At 39.6% G+C, this 19,566-nt stretch overlaps 1 protein-coding gene across 2 annotated transcripts in view; it reads left to right on the top strand.

Annotated features, from left to right (window-relative positions):
• elapor1 (endosome-lysosome associated apoptosis and autophagy regulator 1) overlaps nucleotides 1-19,241 on the top strand; it is a 97,005-nt gene extending 77,764 nt beyond the window's left edge. Inside the window, exons 14-23 of one of the 2 annotated variants that reach the window (XM_062978415.1) lie at nucleotides 140-397; nucleotides 1,383-1,556; nucleotides 1,990-2,170; nucleotides 3,036-3,129; nucleotides 3,936-4,037; nucleotides 7,002-7,128; nucleotides 10,476-10,654; nucleotides 11,328-11,493; nucleotides 12,076-12,156; nucleotides 13,329-19,241. In XM_062978415.1, coding sequence (XP_062834485.1) covers nucleotides 140-397; nucleotides 1,383-1,556; nucleotides 1,990-2,170; nucleotides 3,036-3,129; nucleotides 3,936-4,037; nucleotides 7,002-7,128; nucleotides 10,476-10,654; nucleotides 11,328-11,493; nucleotides 12,076-12,156; nucleotides 13,329-13,397 — 1,431 coding nt within the window. In that variant the 3' untranslated portion in view covers nucleotides 13,398-19,241. The remainder of the gene's footprint in view (nucleotides 1-139; nucleotides 398-1,382; nucleotides 1,557-1,989; nucleotides 2,171-3,035; nucleotides 3,130-3,935; nucleotides 4,038-7,001; nucleotides 7,129-10,475; nucleotides 10,655-11,327; nucleotides 11,494-12,075; nucleotides 12,157-13,328) is intronic. The other variant, XM_016993334.2, reaches the window with a different exon arrangement.
• Nucleotides 19,242-19,566: the final 325 nt, after the last annotated feature.

Raw genomic sequence — 19,566 nt, 5'->3', positions numbered from 1 at the left:
TCACTAAGAATGGTGGAAATATTTCAGTGTCCTACAAAATAGAAGAGATTATAATTAAAAAGTGAAGCTATTTCCTGCAGCTCTCTGCCTTTATTAAATACTTCTGCTTCATTTATAGTACTGTCTGCATTTGTTCCAGGGAAGAAAATACACAAATGACGTTGCCAAGCTATACTCTGTCAATGTGACCAATGTCATTGATGGTGTAGCTTCCTACTGCCGGCCATGTGCTCTCGAATCTTCTGGTTCATCCTGTACTTCCTGTCCCCATGGACACTACATTGACAGAGATTCTGGTGGCTGCTATCCATGTGCATCTAATACTTATCTGAAAGCTCACCAGCCTTATGGCAATCAGGCTTGCATCCCTTGTGGCCCTGGCACAACAAGCAACAAGGTACTGTTTTTTCACCCTCTGTGTTGATTGTCGATGATTCCTAAACTGAGATAGCTGCATAGATTTAGATTGGCTTAAACAGAAGAACAGTATAAGAGGCCAGTAATTAACTTAATGGACAGAAGGATATTTATTGAATTAGATTGCAGCAACAGCAGGGTAATATAATTATAATAGGAGTATGCAAAATTTATAACATTGTGATTTGACTTTTGAGATCATATTTGTTTGGTACTCTGAAGTATATTAATTGAACACAGCAGGAGCATTATCCTTCTGTTGTTTTGATTCCTCCCTTCCATGGACCAATTCATCCATCTATTTAAATATATGTAATTCTTGTCACACATATATTAATTTGTTTATGTTTATATACAGATACATGCACATATGCTCATGGCCCATAAATATATACATACACATATGCCTGTTGACTCGTTCTACATTGATTTGCATGTTTGTATAGCTTTAAACCCGAGATCTTTAGAAATAGATCAAGATGAAAATATTTCAGTCAATCAATCAATTAATAAAATTACACACTTTGATTGATACATAAATAAATATACATGTGTGTATTTTATCTAGAAAATAGAGATAGGAAAGGATTCCTTATTTATGGAAATATCCTGTTATTTCACAAATACACCTCCTGCCATAGCCCCACGTGCACATATTCTCAGAAAGATGGTATGTTCTGTCAAAATGGAAGAAACCCAAAAGCAGGTGAGCAATTCCCGCTTCATATCTGTTTTGTGAAACCATTCACATGGTTTTGTGGACATCCTGTATTGGCATGAGCAATTCATGTGGACAGAAGCATATTGGATTCCTGAGTGGTATGGTTGTGGCTTGCATTAGAATAATCTCAAATCAGGATTGATTCGTCTCAGAACTAAGAGGTCAAAAGTACCACCGGAGAAAAGGATAATTTCTGAATGGCTCTGTGGGCAATAAACTGACTTTATATTCTCTTCTTCCCCAGATCCATTCTCTCTGTTACAATGATTGCTACCTCTCAGTCCACACAAATGGCAGGACTCTGGAGTATGAATTTTCAGCACTGGCCAACAGCACATCCTTTCTATCAGGACCCAGCTTTACCTCAAAAGGACTGAAGTATTTTCATCACTTCAACATCAGCCTCTGTGGGAACAATGTAAGTACATGTACACATATATGGCAAGTCACATCAAGATATTCAAGACATATTTCCTTCACAGAGACCTATAACTTGTAAAACCATTCTACAATATGGTCAACCCCTATTGTGTGGAGAGTTTCCAAGCTCTCGTGTAACATTAGAGTCAATACTACACAGAAAACTTTCATTACAGTTTTTGATATATTGCTTTGCCTGATTATACCATATGAATCCTTTCTAGCACCTGCTGATTGATAGTATTCCCTTCTTTAACTCTTAGGAGGGTCGAAACTGTGACCTAATAAAAATGTCCCACTGTTGACATGCATCTGTCTATTTGGGTGGAGAAGTTGAATCTTTGATTTTTTTCCAAAAGAATTTTTAATTCAATGAAAAATAAAAGTACTACGACAGTGTTTTTTCTCCTTCTCTTTCTCCTTTCCTGAAGGGAAGGAAGACAGCTACTTGCATTGATAATGTCACTGATATACATGACCTTGGCAAGGAGACAGAATTCTCCAAAGCAACTTTGTCCTACATATGCCAGTCTGTCATTGTCCCCTCTGACGTAATGGGCTACAAAACAGTGATGTCTTCACAGCCTGTGAGCCTGGGTGACCACTTCATAGGTGAGAGCTACCGTCATTCTGTGTTTTGACCTGAGAGCTGATGCAATTTTTCGATGGAAGCTTTAGGGAATGTTAAATGAAGTGATTGAAGTGACTAGACCAACCCTGCCCATCTGTTTGCTAGATAAAAATGGTAGATTGGAAACCAGCAAGATCCAAATAGGTTTTCAGTTGAAAAATATGATTTCTTGAATCAAGAAACTTAATGCCAGTTGGTATCTGTTCCCTTTAGTCTTTCCCACACTAAGTTCTAGCTGAACTTTTGACTCAATTCCTAGAAAAGCAAGGAGCTATCCGGGGTTTTTCCTACATGACTGTATTTTTTTAGAAATAACAACATTAACACTATATATTAAAACTGTATAAGAATGACACTGTTTTTAGACTGGGTTTCATGCCCCAGTTTAGGCTCAACCATAAAGGTTTTATTTTTATGATTTAAAAAACTGGTAATGCAATACGCAAAGCAAATGCACATTAACTGGCATTTCCTAACCCAGAACTAGGAACTGTGCAGACTATTAAGTGCTGTTGAAATGTAGCTCCTATTATCCCTTAGTATCATCCATGTTGACTAGGACTGCTGAGGGTTGAACAGGTTCTGGAAGACTCTTTCCCCAGCCAAAGGTATCATAAACTCACATGATGCCATGGACCTAATTCAAATTTGCAAAAAAGCTGGAGGGCAGGGGTGACAAACAAGTCTCTTTGCTGAAATTGGCAATGATATGACATTGTTCTCTTTTGTGGAGGAACTCTATAGCACAGTGTATTTTGGGGTATTAGGGTTCATGCTAATTTAGGTTAGAATTACATCCTCCCCTATGCAGTGTCTCCTTTTTACTGGTTTGCTACTAATTTGCAGGCGTAACAACACAGCCTATTCTGGACAACATAACCTCTCTTGCTGATGATTTCCCTGCTAATGTGGGCTTACCAGATGTGATATTCTTTTACAGGTAAGCTAAAGATTGTCAAACAAAGATAAATAGTAGGTACTGTCCATTTTTAGCAATGAAATGAATTTTGTCTTGAATATTTTTACGATGTTTTAGCATCAGAGGGAACAGGGCTGGGCTGTGGCGCAGCTGACTAGTAACCAGCTGCAATAAATCACTACTGACAGAGAGGTCATGAGTTCGAAGCCCGGGTCGAGTTAAGCCCCCAACCATTAAATAGCCCAGCTTGCTGTTGACCTATGCAGCCCGAAAGACAGTTGCATCTGTCAGGTAGGAAATTTAGGTACGCTTTATGCAGGAGGCTAATTTAACTAATTTACAACACCATAAAACTGCCAGCAACATGCCGGAAAGGAATGAGGAAGTACAGTCACTAGTGGACAGTGAAGCAACAGCTCCCCCTGTGGCCGGAATCGTGAAGCTGGAAATGTTAAATGCCTCTGTCTGTGTCTGTATGTTGTTTGGCTGATGGCATTGAATGTTTGCCATATGTATGTTCATTGTAATCTGCCCTGAGTCCCCTTTGAGGTGAGAAGTGTGGAATATAAATACTGTAAATAAATAATAAATAAATAAACTTTGCTTTCTAAACCAGAAAATAGCTGTAACAAGTAACTAGAGAACAAGACAGAAAATTAAAGTTTTTTCTTTAGTGCTGGAGAATGATGTTTCCCACCCTCCTGTAATCCATGTAATGAGTTCAGTCTTCTGTCTAACTCTACACATGAGCCTGATTTCTATCCAGGGTGTGGGATTACCACTTGTTACAGGCATATCATAAGCTAATATATTTGGTTAACTTGCAGATCCAGTGATGTGACCCAGACATGTAATGAGGGGAGAGCCACTGCCATCAGAATGAGATGTAATCCCCTAAAGCCACAGACTGGAACTTTTTCTGTGCCAAAGTAAGTTTGCTGGCTAGTATTTTTCTTGCTAGCAGCTGTGTCCCATTGGCAATCTGCCCTAACCTCCACAATGGGGCACACCAGAAATTGGTGCAGAGAGGGAGTAATTAAGAGGCTAATTTAAGAGATGTCAAAAAAATTGAAGTCTGCGATCACTGTTAGTTCAGATATATAATATGCAGAAGGCAAGAGAACAGATATTTTTTCATACATTTCGGGAATTATTGTTGTACCTCTGAAGGGGAGTTGGCATGCTTTTTCACCTATGGAGAAGGCCCAGTTTCTGTGTACTTCACACTTCGGATGTGTATGCTTGTTTCTAATTTTAATGCATGTTCTGTATATATCCTATGAAAGCCCATGAGGTGTAGTGATTTGAGTGTTTGACTATGTTTGAATCACCATTTAACTATGGAATCTCACTGGGAGACCTTAGGCGTGTCACACTTTTCTAGCCTCAAAGGAGGCAATGGAAAGCCCTCTGAGAAAAGTACCTACTAAAACCCTGTGATGGTCATTTTATGGTTAAAAAACCTTATTATTTCCATTGGTTTAAAAGTTTCTAAGAGACCTCTTCCCCCTCGCCCGCCCCCCCCCCCCCCCCCCCACACACACACTCGTGTGTTGGTTAGTAATGATGAATTCACCTATAAATGAATGTATTCCTGCTTGGAATCTCCTTTCTGACCATCTTGATAGTTTTGTTTTAAATGAGTATTAAATATGTCCATGATCCCATTCTTCTCCTAGTAAAGTCATATTAAAAATATACTTGCATCTCTGTTTCCTAAAGCTTTTTGCAAATACTAACCACATGCGTCTCAAATCAACATAACTAATCCAGCACTTGAGGAGATAAGGTCAAGTCTTGCCCTTCTGTATCATTTTTGCCAGTTAAATTTTTCTGTTGCCCCACTATTTATTCTAAGTGAAGTTGGAATTTCCTTCCTATTCCAAAACATACAAGTGCATATATTTTACCGAACAGTCCATATCAAGGCAGATATTTGTTTGGGTGGGTTATATCAGAGCCATCTTAACAGAATTATAAGCCCTCAGGTAAAGCAGTGCACTAGACCCTGCCTTCACAACCACTTACAGGAATAAAAATGCATATTATTGATAAAATAAGCTTATATTTATTAGAATCATAGAATCATAGAATCATATTAGTATTACATAATAAGTCTACAGTTTTTTCCCTCACGTTTTTACACTACCTCTAACCTTTCATTACACAAATAGAATTCCTGGAACACAAACAGCAGAGGTTCTGCTTGCAATAATGGAAACAACTGTTGTCTCCAGCCATTCACTGCCTCCCGTGAATCCATTACAATATTTTGCTTTGATAACATTGCAAGCATTAAAAATAGTAACATTTATCTCATGAATGCAGACATGCCAACTCTCAGCTATAAGCCATAGTTTTTCTTCTTTTATGGAGTTAGCAGGAGAGTTTAATGTTTGAGAGGGGTGGAAAATTAGTGTTACATTCTAGTCTGTATATAGGTTAGAATGGAGCGTCTATGCTTATGCCCCATTGTTTTTGCTCTTTGTGTGAACATGATTATGGTCTTTGTTATCCTTTTTCCTGTTTGCTTTGAGGGTACTATTCAGTGCACCCTGTACCTGTACCTTTTTGTCATGGCCTTGGGTTTGTACAATAAATTATTTGATTGAAACTAATGCCCCCCACCCACGCCCAGGCAATTGCCCAGCATGCTCATGCATTAAGACAACACTGGGGGTGTGTGTAAAATATTGTAAAAGGAAGTGTTACATTCTTGTCCCCCATGCTTTAATTTGGTTAAAGAAGTGGAGCTCCTATGTAAGGTATCACAATTGCTTAAAGATATCTCTGTTATTGTGTCTAGTTTGATGCAATCATAATTGCTAGAACTGACTTTAGTTCTCATGCTTAGAAATATAACTTAGAAAAAAAGTATTTTTGACACAAGCATTGTTGTATAAGTGAGATCTGATCAAAGCAGAAAAGAGGAGCACCATACTTCCCTTGATCTCCTTTTGACATAGCCCAAAATCCCATGGGCTTTTTAGCTGCGGCTCTTCTCTTAGGCGATCCCCGTTGTCTGAGTATGATAGCCTTCCAAATGTAGTGTCTTGGTGGTGGATACATAGGTGACTATGGAGCCCTATTCTTGACCCGCATGTTCTTCCACAATAAGGGTATCAGTTTCCAGGTGGAAGGTGGTTCTGGTCAGGGTTGGCTTGACATGCCTTCCTCTTGCCACATTTCTCCCTTTCTCCCTCCATTCATGCCTCTTCAAATTCCACAGCACTGCTGGTCACAGCTGACCTCCAATTAGAGCACTCAAGGGCCAGGGCTTCCCAGTTCTCAGTGTCTATGCCACAGTTTTTAATGTTAGCTTTAAGCCCATCTTTAAATATCTTTTTCTCTCCACCAACAATCTATTTTCCATTCTTGAATTTGGGGGTATAGTAACTGCTTTGGGAGACAGTGATCACATTGTTGGATCATGTTCCTACAGTTCAACTTGTTGTCCACAAAGACTCAAAGATATTTTTCACATGGACTGTTGTCAAGTCAAGTGTCACTCATCTTGTATCTGGGCATTTCATTTTTTCTGCCTAAGTGAAGTATCCTACACTTCATTTTTATCCTTTTATTTGATTCTGATGATGGAGCATAGCAGAGTTCCTATTTTGTGTACATGGTGAATATGCCCCCTTAACCCTTAGAGAGCAGAAATAATAAATGTTATTTGTGGGAGGAGATTTGGCCGGATGGCCCTCCAAGATATCCTGGGGGCTAATGCAGCTGGCCATCCCTGGTCTGTAGAATAATTGGTTAAAGGATTTTCGGTAGTAGCTAAGAAAGGTCTAATGCCTAATCCATAGATTCTGAGACTGTTTACTACTGGAGAAGTGATTGAAATGATTTAATTCCATTCAAAATTACTTCTTGTAATTTGCAAATAGCAAATGCCCTGATGGAACCTGTGATGGATGCACTTTTCATTTCCTGTGGGAGACTGTTGAAGCTTGCCCCCTTTGTTCTACAGATGATTATCATGCCATCACCAGTGCTTGTGTTGGAGGGATACAGGTAGAGATTTAGAATCCATTTTTTGAGTTTTCATTGTTTCCCAGGTTTGCAAGCTGCATGTTTGTACATAGAATTACATGAATTTTAAAATGAGCTTTTCCCAAGGTACCACATCCCAACTGTCAGTTTATAGAATCATAGAATAATAGAATTGGAAGAGACCACATGGGCCATCTAGTCCAATCCGCTGCCATGCAGGAAAAGCAAACCGAAATTAATGAACACGTATGTAAGAAAAGGCACATGAGCCAAACAGAAAGAAACAATGACTTCTTGTTCCCATTCCATGTAACAGGAAGGGTTGTAAATGAAATTCAACATATAGACCCCTTCTGCCTTGCTACAAACAATAACTGTCTACCTCATAAAATGGGCTTAGCTTCGGTGGCATGCACCAGTTCTTCTATGGTTTTATGACAGAGCTTGCCAGCTCCTATCAGATGACATTTACAGGACCAGCCCTAGGCAATTTTCAAGTGTAAGCAAAGAGTATTTTGCCTCCCCCCCCCCCAAAAGTAGTGAGAGTGGAAGAAGAGAGCCATGGAGATTTCCCCAAAGTGCCGGGCCTTTACCGGAGGGAAGAGCTTCTTTATAGGATTAATAGATGGGGCTATCTACCTTTGGCTGGAGTTACACTTGAAATATGTACCTGTTTTAGAGAGAGAGCTTTGCGTAGCACAGGGAAGGCTTAACACGCCTGTGGTGTTTGTTTTGCTGCCTGTGCCCTGTGGAAACAAGGATTGGTGATAGAGCTTCAGTGGAGACTCCTTGGCCCTTGGCCAAGGCACACTCTCTCAGCCTTGGAGGGCGGCCATGGTGAAGGTGTGCACATCCAGGGGGCAGGCCGAGGGAGGGCTCCTCGCACTAGCACTGCTGCCCAGAGCCTCCCATTCCTCCTCCTCCTCCTCCTTCCTGCAAAGGCCCGGCACTTTGGGGAAATGCGGGGCGTATTGCAAAGCAACGCGCCCTGGGTTTCCCTAGGCCCTTTGGGGAACTTTTGGGAAATGCGGGGCGTGTTAGCAACATGCCCCAGGTTTTCCTTGGCCAGGCCTTTGCGGGGGGGGGGGGGGGGGGGAGGAGGAGGAGGAGGAGGAAGAAGAAGAAGAACGGGAGGCTTCTTGCCAAGGTACCCCGCCTTCCTCCCACCTCCTTCGTGCACCCACAGGCGCCATCTTTCTCAGGCCCCACCGCCTCACGGGCAGCAGCAGCAGCAACAACAGCCGCACTCCCCTCACATATAAACACGCAGATGGAAAGCAGCAGCAGCGCCGCCACCCAGAGCCTGGTGTTGACCATGAAGAGCAGCTACGAAGTGCCGCGGGACACCTTCCCAGCCTAGGGAAACCTGAGGGTTCCTCAATAGAGCCCCCAGGGGATTGGCGCCTTCTGCATTTGCGTAGTTTGCGTATAGGTTCAGCTGCCCCTGGACATTGAACTACTTCTGACAGGGCTCCATCTATCTATCTATATATATAAATGAATGATGGCATCACGGTGACCGACAAAACAACAAAACTACAGGCCCCCCCAACCTCGAAATTTGACAACACAACCCATCATCCACGCCTCTAGGTTGATACAACAAAAAGAAAAGAAAAATAAAGTCCTAATTAGAAGGAAAGGAATAATTGTTTTTATCCAATTGCTGCCATTTAGAGGGCTAATCTCTGCCCACTTGGTCTCCTAGCAACCAACTCAGCCCAGGGGACAGGCAGACTTAGGCCTCTTCCACAGATTATCTAATTTGCACTGGATTATATGGCAGTATAGGCTCAAGTCCTTTCCACACAGCTATATAACCCATTTATAATCTTATATTATCTGCTTTGCACTGGATTATCTTGACTCCACACTACCATATAATCCACTTCAGTGTGCATTTTATACAGCTGTGAAGAAGGGGCCTCATATAATCCAGTTCTAAGCAGATAATATAAGATTATCAATATACAGTAGAGTCTCACTTATCCAACATAAACAGGCTGGCAGGATAAATGAATATGTCGGATAATAAGAAGGGATTCAGGAAAAGCCGATTAAACATCAAATTAGGTCACCGTTATACAAATTAAGCACCAAAACATATTATACAACAAATTTGACAGAAAAAGTAGTTCCATGCACAGTAATGCTATGTAATAATTACAGTAGAGTCTCACTTATCCAACACTCGCTTATCCAATGTTCTGGATTATCCAACGCATTTTTGTAGTCAATGTTTTCAATATATCGTGATATTTTGGTGCTAAATTCATAAATACAGTAATTACTACATAGCATTACTGCGTATTGAACTACTTTTTCTGCCAAATTTGTTGTCTAACATGATGTTTTGGTGCTTCATTTGTAAAATCATAACCTAATTTGATGTTTAATAGGCTTATCCTTAATGCCTCCTTATTATCCAACATATTCACTTATCCAACATTCTGCCGGCCCGTTTATGTTGAATAAGTGAGAGTGGGGGAGCGGAGATAGCCCCCACTGTTAGCCCCAGCTTCTGCCAACCCAGAAGTTCGAAAACATGCAAATGTGAGTGCATCAATAGGTACTGCTCCGGCGGGAAGGTAATGCCGCTCCATGCAGTCATCCCACATGACCTTGGAGGAGTCTACGGACAACGCAAGCTCTTCGGCTTCGAAATGGAGATGAGCACCAACCCCCAGAGTCAGACATGACTGGACTTAATGTCAAGGGGAAATCCTTACCCTTTACCTTAACTACCACCAGTTCCTCAATACTTTATTTCCTATACCACCATACTTCACCACAGCAACGCATGGCCGGGCACAGCTAGTAAACTATAAAACTATAGAAGATCTGGTGCATGTCACTGCAGCAACACAGGAGGCTTCCCATGTTGAGACAATGGACAGAAGCTGAGCAGTCGACAATTCCCCCGACTGTTCGCCCCCGTAGGATGTTGGGTGATGTGGGTTGTGGGGCTATATTGGGCGATGTGGGGCGTGAGGTGGTGAGTGCCATCCCCATCCCCTGCCCCCCACTGGGTACCATCAGATTTGCCACAACAGAGAGGTACATAGAGTGATTTCACAATAAAAGTGTGGTCTTGGAGTACTCATAGTCAGATTTAAAACATTTTTACACTACTACTACTGATTTCAGATGTGTATGTGTAGTACACAGAGCTTTTAAATGATGACACACTTTGGCAGCATCTTGCAACAGCTCACTTACTATCTTTGCTAAGATATATTTATCTCTTTTAAGATCCCTGTAGCAACTGTTACTGCTGCTTATATGTAACAAAGTATTACTATTGTTTGTCTATATGAGCTAGGAGTATATATGACTGAAAAGAAGCACACTTGCTTTTTCTTCTACAGCGAACGACATATGTCTGGCGGGAGCCAAAGCTCTGTGCAAGAGGCATCCTGCTCCCAGAGCAAAAAGTCAGTATCTGCAAAACCATGGACTTCTGGCTCAAAGTGGGAATTTCAGCTGGGACTTGTGCTGCTGTTCTGCTAACAGCTATGACATGCTACTTCTGGAAGAAAAATCAGAAGTAAGCTAGCTCCTGTTCTTGACAGGTCCCAACATCTGCTTCTTAGTTATAGCTACATAGATAGCACTGTATAGTATCCTCTTCTAGTTTACCTTTTATGTCAGATGATAACCTTGAACAACATAACAGACAGACAAAAGTAGAAGCTGAATTTGTTTTTCAAATAACATTACCTATTGAATCATATATGTTTATCTTTATACATTGTTATACTTCAGCCAAGCCTGGCTTTTGCTGAATTCATTATTTGCAGATTTGATATTCTCTTAGGGAATCTTTAGGTCCTCCAATGCACAACTCTGTGCTCAACTTCCACAAGAAAGTGACCACAGATTCATGCTGGAGGACCTAGAAAATCTTAGAAAGATGTTCCCTCGAGTAAAAGAAATAGAATTTTTAATTTTTGGGTTTTCCCTTTTGCAGGCATCCTGTGCTCTTAACTCCAGCAATTGTGGAGGGTTGACTGTATATTATCAATTCACACATTATAAATTCATTTGTTTATAGAGGAGGTACCAGAATAAGGAATTTTTGTGATTAGAAGAAGCGGGGGCTGAAAGGAGGAGTAACCAAAAAGTGACAATGTGCTTAGAGAATTAAAGGATGATGTCAAAAAGAGGTCTGCAAGCTGTTTTTCTCCCTCAAGTTTACTTTTCTCTCTCTCTCTTTCAAGACTGGAATATAAATATTCAAAGCTAGTGATGAATGCCAGTGCCAAGGACAGTGAGCTGCCTGCTGCTGACAGTTGTGCCATCATGGAGGGGGAAGATGTAGAGGATGACCTGATTTTCACAAGCAAGAATTCTCTTTTTGGCAAAATAAAGGCATTCACTACCAAGGTGAGGTATTTGTGGATCCCTGTTGCTACAATGGGAAAAATGAAGCAATGGAGGCCTTGGGCTTGATTCCACTGTTTATTTAACCTGACAGATATTTTGCGGTGTCCAGTTTATTTTTCTAGGTCATATCTAAATAGACATTGTCCCAATCCACCTAATATGCAAGATATCACTGAGGCATGCATATATTTTCTTCTTCAAGTCAATATCCCTTTCATTTTTGACTTGGGCTATTTGTAATTAATTGTCTTAATGAGTGTAAACTGAACACTACACAAGACAGAAGACTACGAAGACTGATGTGAGCCTCATTCTCCACTACCCTCCTAAAACTCTTGGCAGAGAAGGATAGTACAAGAGAAAAATGTACTTCCTTCCAAAAATTAACACACCAGATGCAGTTAGCTTTCCTTGTGTTAGACAAGCATCACAAATGTTCATAGGATCCTTTCTCCAGGATAGACCTATGACCTTTCTTCAGCCCCGTGAGACTCTCTGCATGTGTTGTTGTATTTCCTACTGCATTGACTAATGTTCTGGCTTTGTTTTTACTTTCTAATGTGGCTATTTGTTTTCCTGTAGGCTTTTCTTAGGTACAGTCAGGGTTGGCAGAACTCTGTGTGTAGGGCTGTTCTCAGTGAACTAAGAGGAAGAGTCTTCCAGGTAGATAGAGATCAAATATAAATGGTATTGTTTTGTGTGTCTGTGTCTAAAAGCAAACCAGCTAACTGAGGACATGCAACAATCCATTTCCATTAGATGAGATGACCATGTGGTCCGACTGGGGCATAGAGGAGGGCCTGCATTATGAGAAACTCTAACACAGCTGCCAGCTTTTTAGAGCTGTAGCCTCCTTTCTTTGGATGAAGAAGACATGCGAGTGAAGTGTGCACTAGACAGACTAATGGGCATTAATTCAAGATACAAGTACAAGATTATAATCTAACCATGGCTGGAACTTATCTTGTCTCTTAAATACATGGCTGCTCATTGTACGTTTGAGAGTAAATGCACGATGGGTTCTGTGTTATCTGCCTAATTGACTGCCTCTTGCTCAGCTTCATCCCTTAGGAATCAGAGCCAGAACTGCCAATGGTGTTTCTAAGGGCCCTTCCACACAGCCATATAACCCAGAATATCAAGGCACAAAATCCCACAATATCTGCTATGAACTGGGATATCTGAGTCCACACTGCCATATATTCCAGTTCAAAGCAGATAATGTGAGATTTTATTTAGCCATGTGGAAGGAGCCTGAGAGGGTAGTGAGAGCAATAGCAAGATCATATATTTACATGGGATAAAGTACAGGCATTTAGCAAGTGTGAGTGAAGTGAAGTGAAGTGAAGTGAGTGAAGAGTGTGAGTGGATTTTTCCCCTCCCCTTACACAAGTTATGCTATCTAAATCAACCTTGGCTCTTCAGACTAGATCATGATAGGCAAAGTGCAGCCCTCCAAAGGTTCTTGGCGGCTTCTCCTAGCATTTCTCATCATCTGCTATGTTGACTAGGGCAGATGGGAGTTGTAATTCCACATCTGGAGAGATGCACTTTACCCATCCTGGACTAGATGTTGGATATTTGCATATATCTATTTTCCTCCATAGTGCCACTTCTCTAAGAGTAAAAATAATAAAAGTTTCTTATCCCAACTATATAACAACTTGAAAGTAATTATTGTGGTCACTGCAGATGGAGGCTTAAGAGAATTGTTTACTGAAAGTCACTAGTAGCGTGGTTAAAGAAGTGGGATATGAAATAGGAAAGCATAATCTGAGAAAAATGCAACCTTTCTTTCCTAGCCTTAACCAGACTTCCTTTTATGTTGTCTTTAGAGAACATCTGATGGTTTTGACTCTGTGCCACTGAAGACCTCTTCTGGTACCATTGACATGGATCTTTAGAAGTGGATTACCTACCTCTCATGCCTTTGCTGCAGGATACTTTGGGACTTCTCTTTGGCTAATACCTGCACTTTTATGAACTTGCCATGTGGCCTTATCGATATTCTTTAACTTCAGCTTCTTATTGTACTTTTTTAAGATGAAAATTTTAACATTCTCCCAAAAGCAAAACTGTGCCAAATACAAGTGTGCTTTTAAAACTAAATGTAGATATATATTTTTATGTCTCTTGCACGCCATGTCTCCTTTTCTGTGTTGTGGCCAAAATTTGAGTTTTCCCCTTAACAGTTTTATTCAAAGTGACAATATTTGCATTTTAACTTTTTCCTCTGGCCACAAATGGCTTGAACTACCCTAAATTATCAATGTGGGCATACACCTAAGGCTGCAGTCCTAGGAATAATCCCATTCAACTTGGACTTACTTCTAAGCAGATATACATAGGCTCCTGCTGTAATTCTTCCTTCCAGACAATCCTCCTTGTAAGGTGACTATACCATCTTATCTGGCAAAATACTTTCCAAATGTGCTACTACATTCATAGTTTTGAATGGGTTGTGTTAAGCCCCATCTTCCTCATTAAGGGCTTCTTGGCAGTGAAACTATTTGGGTCTCAAATTACCAACTTCTACACTGTACTCAGATTGTTCTTACAGGCTAATATGGGGTGGGGTTTTTTTTGTAGTACAGAAAACCCCAGAGTAAGCTACAATGAATCTGTAGGTGTTTCTCATTTACAGCAACCTTTTTCTAAACTGCTAGTAATGCCATCTAAACCTCCTTAAATACCATTTTGGCAAAAGATCTGCTGTGGACTGATCAGTATGGAGATTATTATACCTGGGAAGGAGTATGTTTAAGCATTGCAGAATATTACAGCATAAAAAGAATGGCTGGATTTTCTTCATCTTTTGTACAAAGGTAGCATCTTTTAAGTAGAAAATCCATACAAGCATGTGCCCTATTACCACCTAAGTGGGGATTGCCAGTCTAATTGACATTCTGTCAGTCTAGCAGGGCTTCCAAGAAATCCTACTAGATTTTCAGCAGAGGAGTGTGGAGGCAATGACTGCAATGATCAAGTATGCCCCCTAAGTAGCAGGCAGAATGACAACCAGTCATTTCTCTATATAGGCCAAGGGATGTGGAAGAACTTTTGGGAGGGGGGGGGGCGATCTCACCCTTGAATTACATACTTCAGTTAAGAGGCAAATTTGGATGTCTTTCACTTTCACTGGGGAAACAGATGACATGCTTTTATGAAATCTGGACATAACCTCTTATCTTTCAATTTTATGTATGTTCCCTTTCCCATTTCAGAGAGGAGATTGTGGAAGAGCTGCAACAATTTTTGCCAGTTTTGATACATACCAGTATGTAGATGCCTGTGAAATGTTTCTGTATAATTATTTGAATTGTGGCAGTGGTGAGATAACAAGGTAACTTTCACATTCTACCCATTCCTTTATGGATATTATGGCTTCTGATCTGGAAAGTTTTATTCTTTTTCATTGGAGACTGGCAATTATTACTCTAAAGAAAATGCCTTTTTTCTCTGTATATTGACTAAATTTAAAACTAAAGCTTGGGGGAAATAGTTTTTTTGGACTAAAACTCTGAGAAATCCCCAAGGTTATGGCACAATGGGTTGTAGTGTTTTGTTTTGTTTTAAGGAACTTTTCAAGCTCTTTTAAAAACTCGTGCTCCTGGGTTAAGTCAACATCTACTGGTAACCGCCAAGCCAGTGTTGACAGATTTCAGTACTTCTGTTTGCTCTGTTAGGTTAGAATAGTCCTTAATATTAAAGCAGTTTAATAAAAGAAATGAACAGAAACCCATGCCCTCCTTTCATAACGCAATCATATAAATGTCAAATTAAAATAAGTCCCATAAAGTTCAACAGGCCTTATTTACAGGTAAGCAGGTAAAGAACTGCAGCCTCAGTCATTCAAGTTTCATTTCAATGATAGTATTTTTAATTTTATTGTAGATGCCCCTGGATTTCTACACCTCTGCTTTGCTCTCCTTGTATTGTATACTTTCCATGCCTACAAATGTTTCAAGGTCCTTTTAGATTTGTACTTGCAATCACAAACACAAATGTGGTCATTTTTACAGTACAATTTCATGCTGTGTTTTTAAAAAGATAAATGCCCATAATTTATTTTGGAAGCAAACCTTTCTCTCCCAAGCATCTAGCAGGAAATGATGCTGACACAAAGAAAGCTAAGTTGGTTTGGATTGGATTTTGTTTGCTGGGATAAGTAATTATCAGCTGCTCTTACCTCAATATAAATTATTCATATTGGTTTAAAAGGAGACTTGAGAAATCTTTCAAAATATCATTTAAAATAATATCAAACCATACTGGAACTGGAAAATAAGCAATGGATGTGGAATCATTGAACGTTTGAATGTGAATGAAGTACAGTGTCCCTCACCTTTAGCCAAATTAAGGAGGGCTGATGGGAAACACCCAGCTCTGATTTAAGTCCAAGTGTCCACTGCTAGGTTGTGATTGGTCATATTGGAATTAATAAGGAACAAGAAAGAGATGCCATAATTGAATTACATATGTGAATGATTAAGAAGATCCCAAACACACAGGTCTCTGATTGACTAATAAGCATTATTTTGTATACTGGCCTGCACAACTTGTGGTGCACAAAGCTGAATGCAATGATGTATTATGGCATGCCAGATACTTAACAATGTCTTTTTCACAGTCCTAGGGAAGCCAGCAATAACAGAGGCTACAAAGCACTTGGAGCCGCAGACTTGGTAGGTCTGCTGCATTTCACCTGATAAGGTAGAAATGATATAAACCGATGGAATATAGTTTAAGCATAAATAATAATAATAATAAAACTTTATTTATACCCCGCCACCATCTCCCCAATGGGGACTCGGGGCGGCTAACATGGGGCCATGCCCAGAGCAATACAACATAATAAAATATAAGAACAACATATCATAACACCATTTAAAATACAATAAATAATAATAAACAGAACATCAAGAAATAAAAAAAAACAAAAAAACAATAAATCAAGGGCAGGCCGCTTGAACACAAAGATAAAACCCGGAGTGAGAGGGACAGAGAAGTACTCCACTATGGGCAGGGACATTTGGAAGGGGTAATCTAGAGGATAGAAGTTCGGAGGGGAGTAATACGGAGATATATGACAGACATTACTCACCGAAAGCACAATGGAAGAGCCATGTTTTTAATTCTCTCCTAAAAGCTAACAGAGTGGGAGCTTGCCTTATTTCAGTGGGAAGTGAGTTCCACAATCGGGGGGCCACAGCAGAGAAGGCCCTCTCCCTTGTACTTACAAGGCGAGCCTGGGATATAGGCAATGGTGATAACAGGGCCTCTCCGGATGATCGCAAGGAACGGGCAGGTTTATGGAAGGAGATACGATCACGGAGGTAGGTGGGTCCCAAACCGTTCAGGGCTTTATAGATGATGGTCTGCACCTTGAATTGGGACCGGAAGATGAACGGCAGCCAGTGGAGCTCCTTAAACAAGGGAGCCACTTACAGCACTTAAAGTCACTTACAGCAAATACAGCCAAAATTGAGGAATTCAGCAGTACCATAAATCTATTTTAGAAGTCACTTTATTCTTTTTAGTATTTTTCCTATAATCAAATTCCAGCCAGTTTCTAAGAGGATACAAAGACCTGTTCCTGCACTAGTGAATCTCACCAGTAGTTACTAAACAAACTCAGCACCTTCTCTCTTTGAACCACTATTAAATGTGGATGCTATACGTATTATTTCCAAATTGAAAAAAAAGTACATGGCAGCTGAACTGAAAGGATACTTGAGGTTACAGTAAGGCATTCAGATTTGAAGGATAAATCTACGGTGTATAGTGTTAAGGGACACTATAGAAACAAATGCCCTTTTATTTGGTTATATTGTGCAACAACCTGGTTGCTGTTACATTGTTCTGTCACGCCACAAGGTATTTCAGGACAATCAAAAGTATACTGTTCCTTATTCAGAGGTGATTGAACCAGCACAAAAAAACCTAGTACCTTCTCTGAATATCTCAACCCTAAATGCACATGAAGACTTGGCCTAACGTGGAAAAGGTTTAGTAGAGCCTCAATTTGCCATAGGAAAAAATGTCAATGGTGAGGTAGGTAGTATAGGAAAATGTTCCATTTCTCAGAGCATTTTGGAAGAAAGGTCAAGAAAAACAAAAATTGATTGAAACTGACACAAAAATAAGCATTAAGCTATTCCAGTATTTTAAAAAGGAGGGGGGGGGATTAATGCATTTGAATTCTATTGTCAAGTTAGATAATCTAAACTGCTCAAACTGAGTGAAAAAATGTATCTTCATTCTCAGTAGTAGATGTGGCAAAGAGATATCTTGGATCAGTTTCAAGAGCATCAGTACATGTTACCAGGATGGGTCCACTACATTATTAAATATTGGCATTGTGTGTGTATACACACACACACACAATTTGTTAAGCAGTCTAGAAGAGGGTAAGATAGAGAGACAACTGCACAACCTAAGACAAGCTGTAAAGTAGAACTTAAAAGATATATAATACTTACTGAAATAATTGAAAAGGGCATAGTATTTTAGATTTGATTTAGACAGTTGTAATATATGTCAAGTGAAAGCAGCCAGTTATTAATTTAATCAGAGGCTCGGGCAATCAGTTTAGCATACTTGTAACTTTGGTTTAGTTTTCTAAATGCAATATAACATGGAAAACATGATATGTCCTGCAGAGTATTGGGTGGGAGCAGTGACAAAGACAAAAATCAAAACATAAGACTGATAAGAGGCAATGGATGTAATCTTTGCCAAATTGTTTAAATTAAATTGTGATACAACAGTAAGCTGAAGGAACCACCTGTGGGAATCTGGAATTTTAGGAGCAGCAGCAGCAACTCTAAAGATTCAGAGCCATTCCTGCTGAAGATCTTAGTAGCCACTTTCAAGAGTAATGCCCAAATGCCTATTACAGATAGAAAATACAGATGAACAAACATTCCTTCTGGAGGGGTTAGGAAGCTGGAAATGAACCTAAAATAACTGGGAGGCTGAGATGGGAAAATAAATTACTTGTCTTGGGCATTGCATTCCTTAGCCAAGTAACCAGTGGGAATTTAGCTTATTTTTAATATTTCAAATTTCTTACCAGGCATATAGTAAATATCTAGACCTTCTAATATGTGCCATGTATATGATGTGGTCCTCCTCTGATTTATTTGATGCAATCCTGTCATATAGACTGATCAGTAAGATCAGAAAAATACTTTTGCCTATTTAATAGTATCACTGCTTCTGTTTTTTTATGAAGTTGTGATTTATTATTTTGGATTTTTGTTTCTGCTATATTTTGTACATGCTTGAAAATGGTTTTTGGATCAAACTGTAACCTTTACAAACTGTGACCTTTGTAAGATATGTGATCAACATGCCAGATATTTTTGTGTCCTAGAATTAATCTGCTAGGACTTTTGTGTATGTGGACAAGTTATAAACGTGTTATTCAGGGACTACAATACCTTTCTTACACAGATGACAATGAATTTTTGCAACTCTGTATGTTACAGAATTGATTGGATTATATTTATAAAAGTGTGTTTTTTCAGCTTTGTGATGATAAAACTGCAGGTTATCTTGCTCTGTGTGCAAGATTTCTTTTATATATGATCTTAATAGAATTTTATAGTTTCTGGAGGCAAGAGTTGCATGTACATTTTTGGTTTTAAAACTATGTACTTTCTGACTATTTTAATGTGAGCAACCTCTCTTTTGAGAGAGGAGTGAGGTAAAAGAGAAAGTAAAGATACAGTTCTTGATCCCTACACTATTTTCCTTGTAATTATTTATTAGTTTTAATGCAGACAATCTAATTGACATTCAGAAGAAAAAAAGGAGTAAGAAAAAGAAAGAAAAAAGGTAAGTATATAACACACACACACACACACACACACTATATGTGTATACATAGCTATAACTAAACTAAGCTAAAGCTCAGACAAAATACTAATGCACTAAACTGAGGCTTCAAACCTATACACACTAATATACTAAGCACTGACTAACTAGATAGGACCCATGCCTCCATCCAACTGCAATGAGAAAGCAAGCAAGATACTTTTCTATTATTACAGTTCTAGCAATATTAAA

This window comes from Anolis carolinensis, chromosome 4 (genome assembly GCF_035594765.1).
Source record: "Anolis carolinensis isolate JA03-04 chromosome 4, rAnoCar3.1.pri, whole genome shotgun sequence".
In the NCBI taxonomy this organism is placed as follows: Eukaryota; Metazoa; Chordata; class Lepidosauria; order Squamata; family Dactyloidae; genus Anolis; species Anolis carolinensis.
This window is presented reverse-complemented; position numbering and strand designations above follow the sequence as displayed.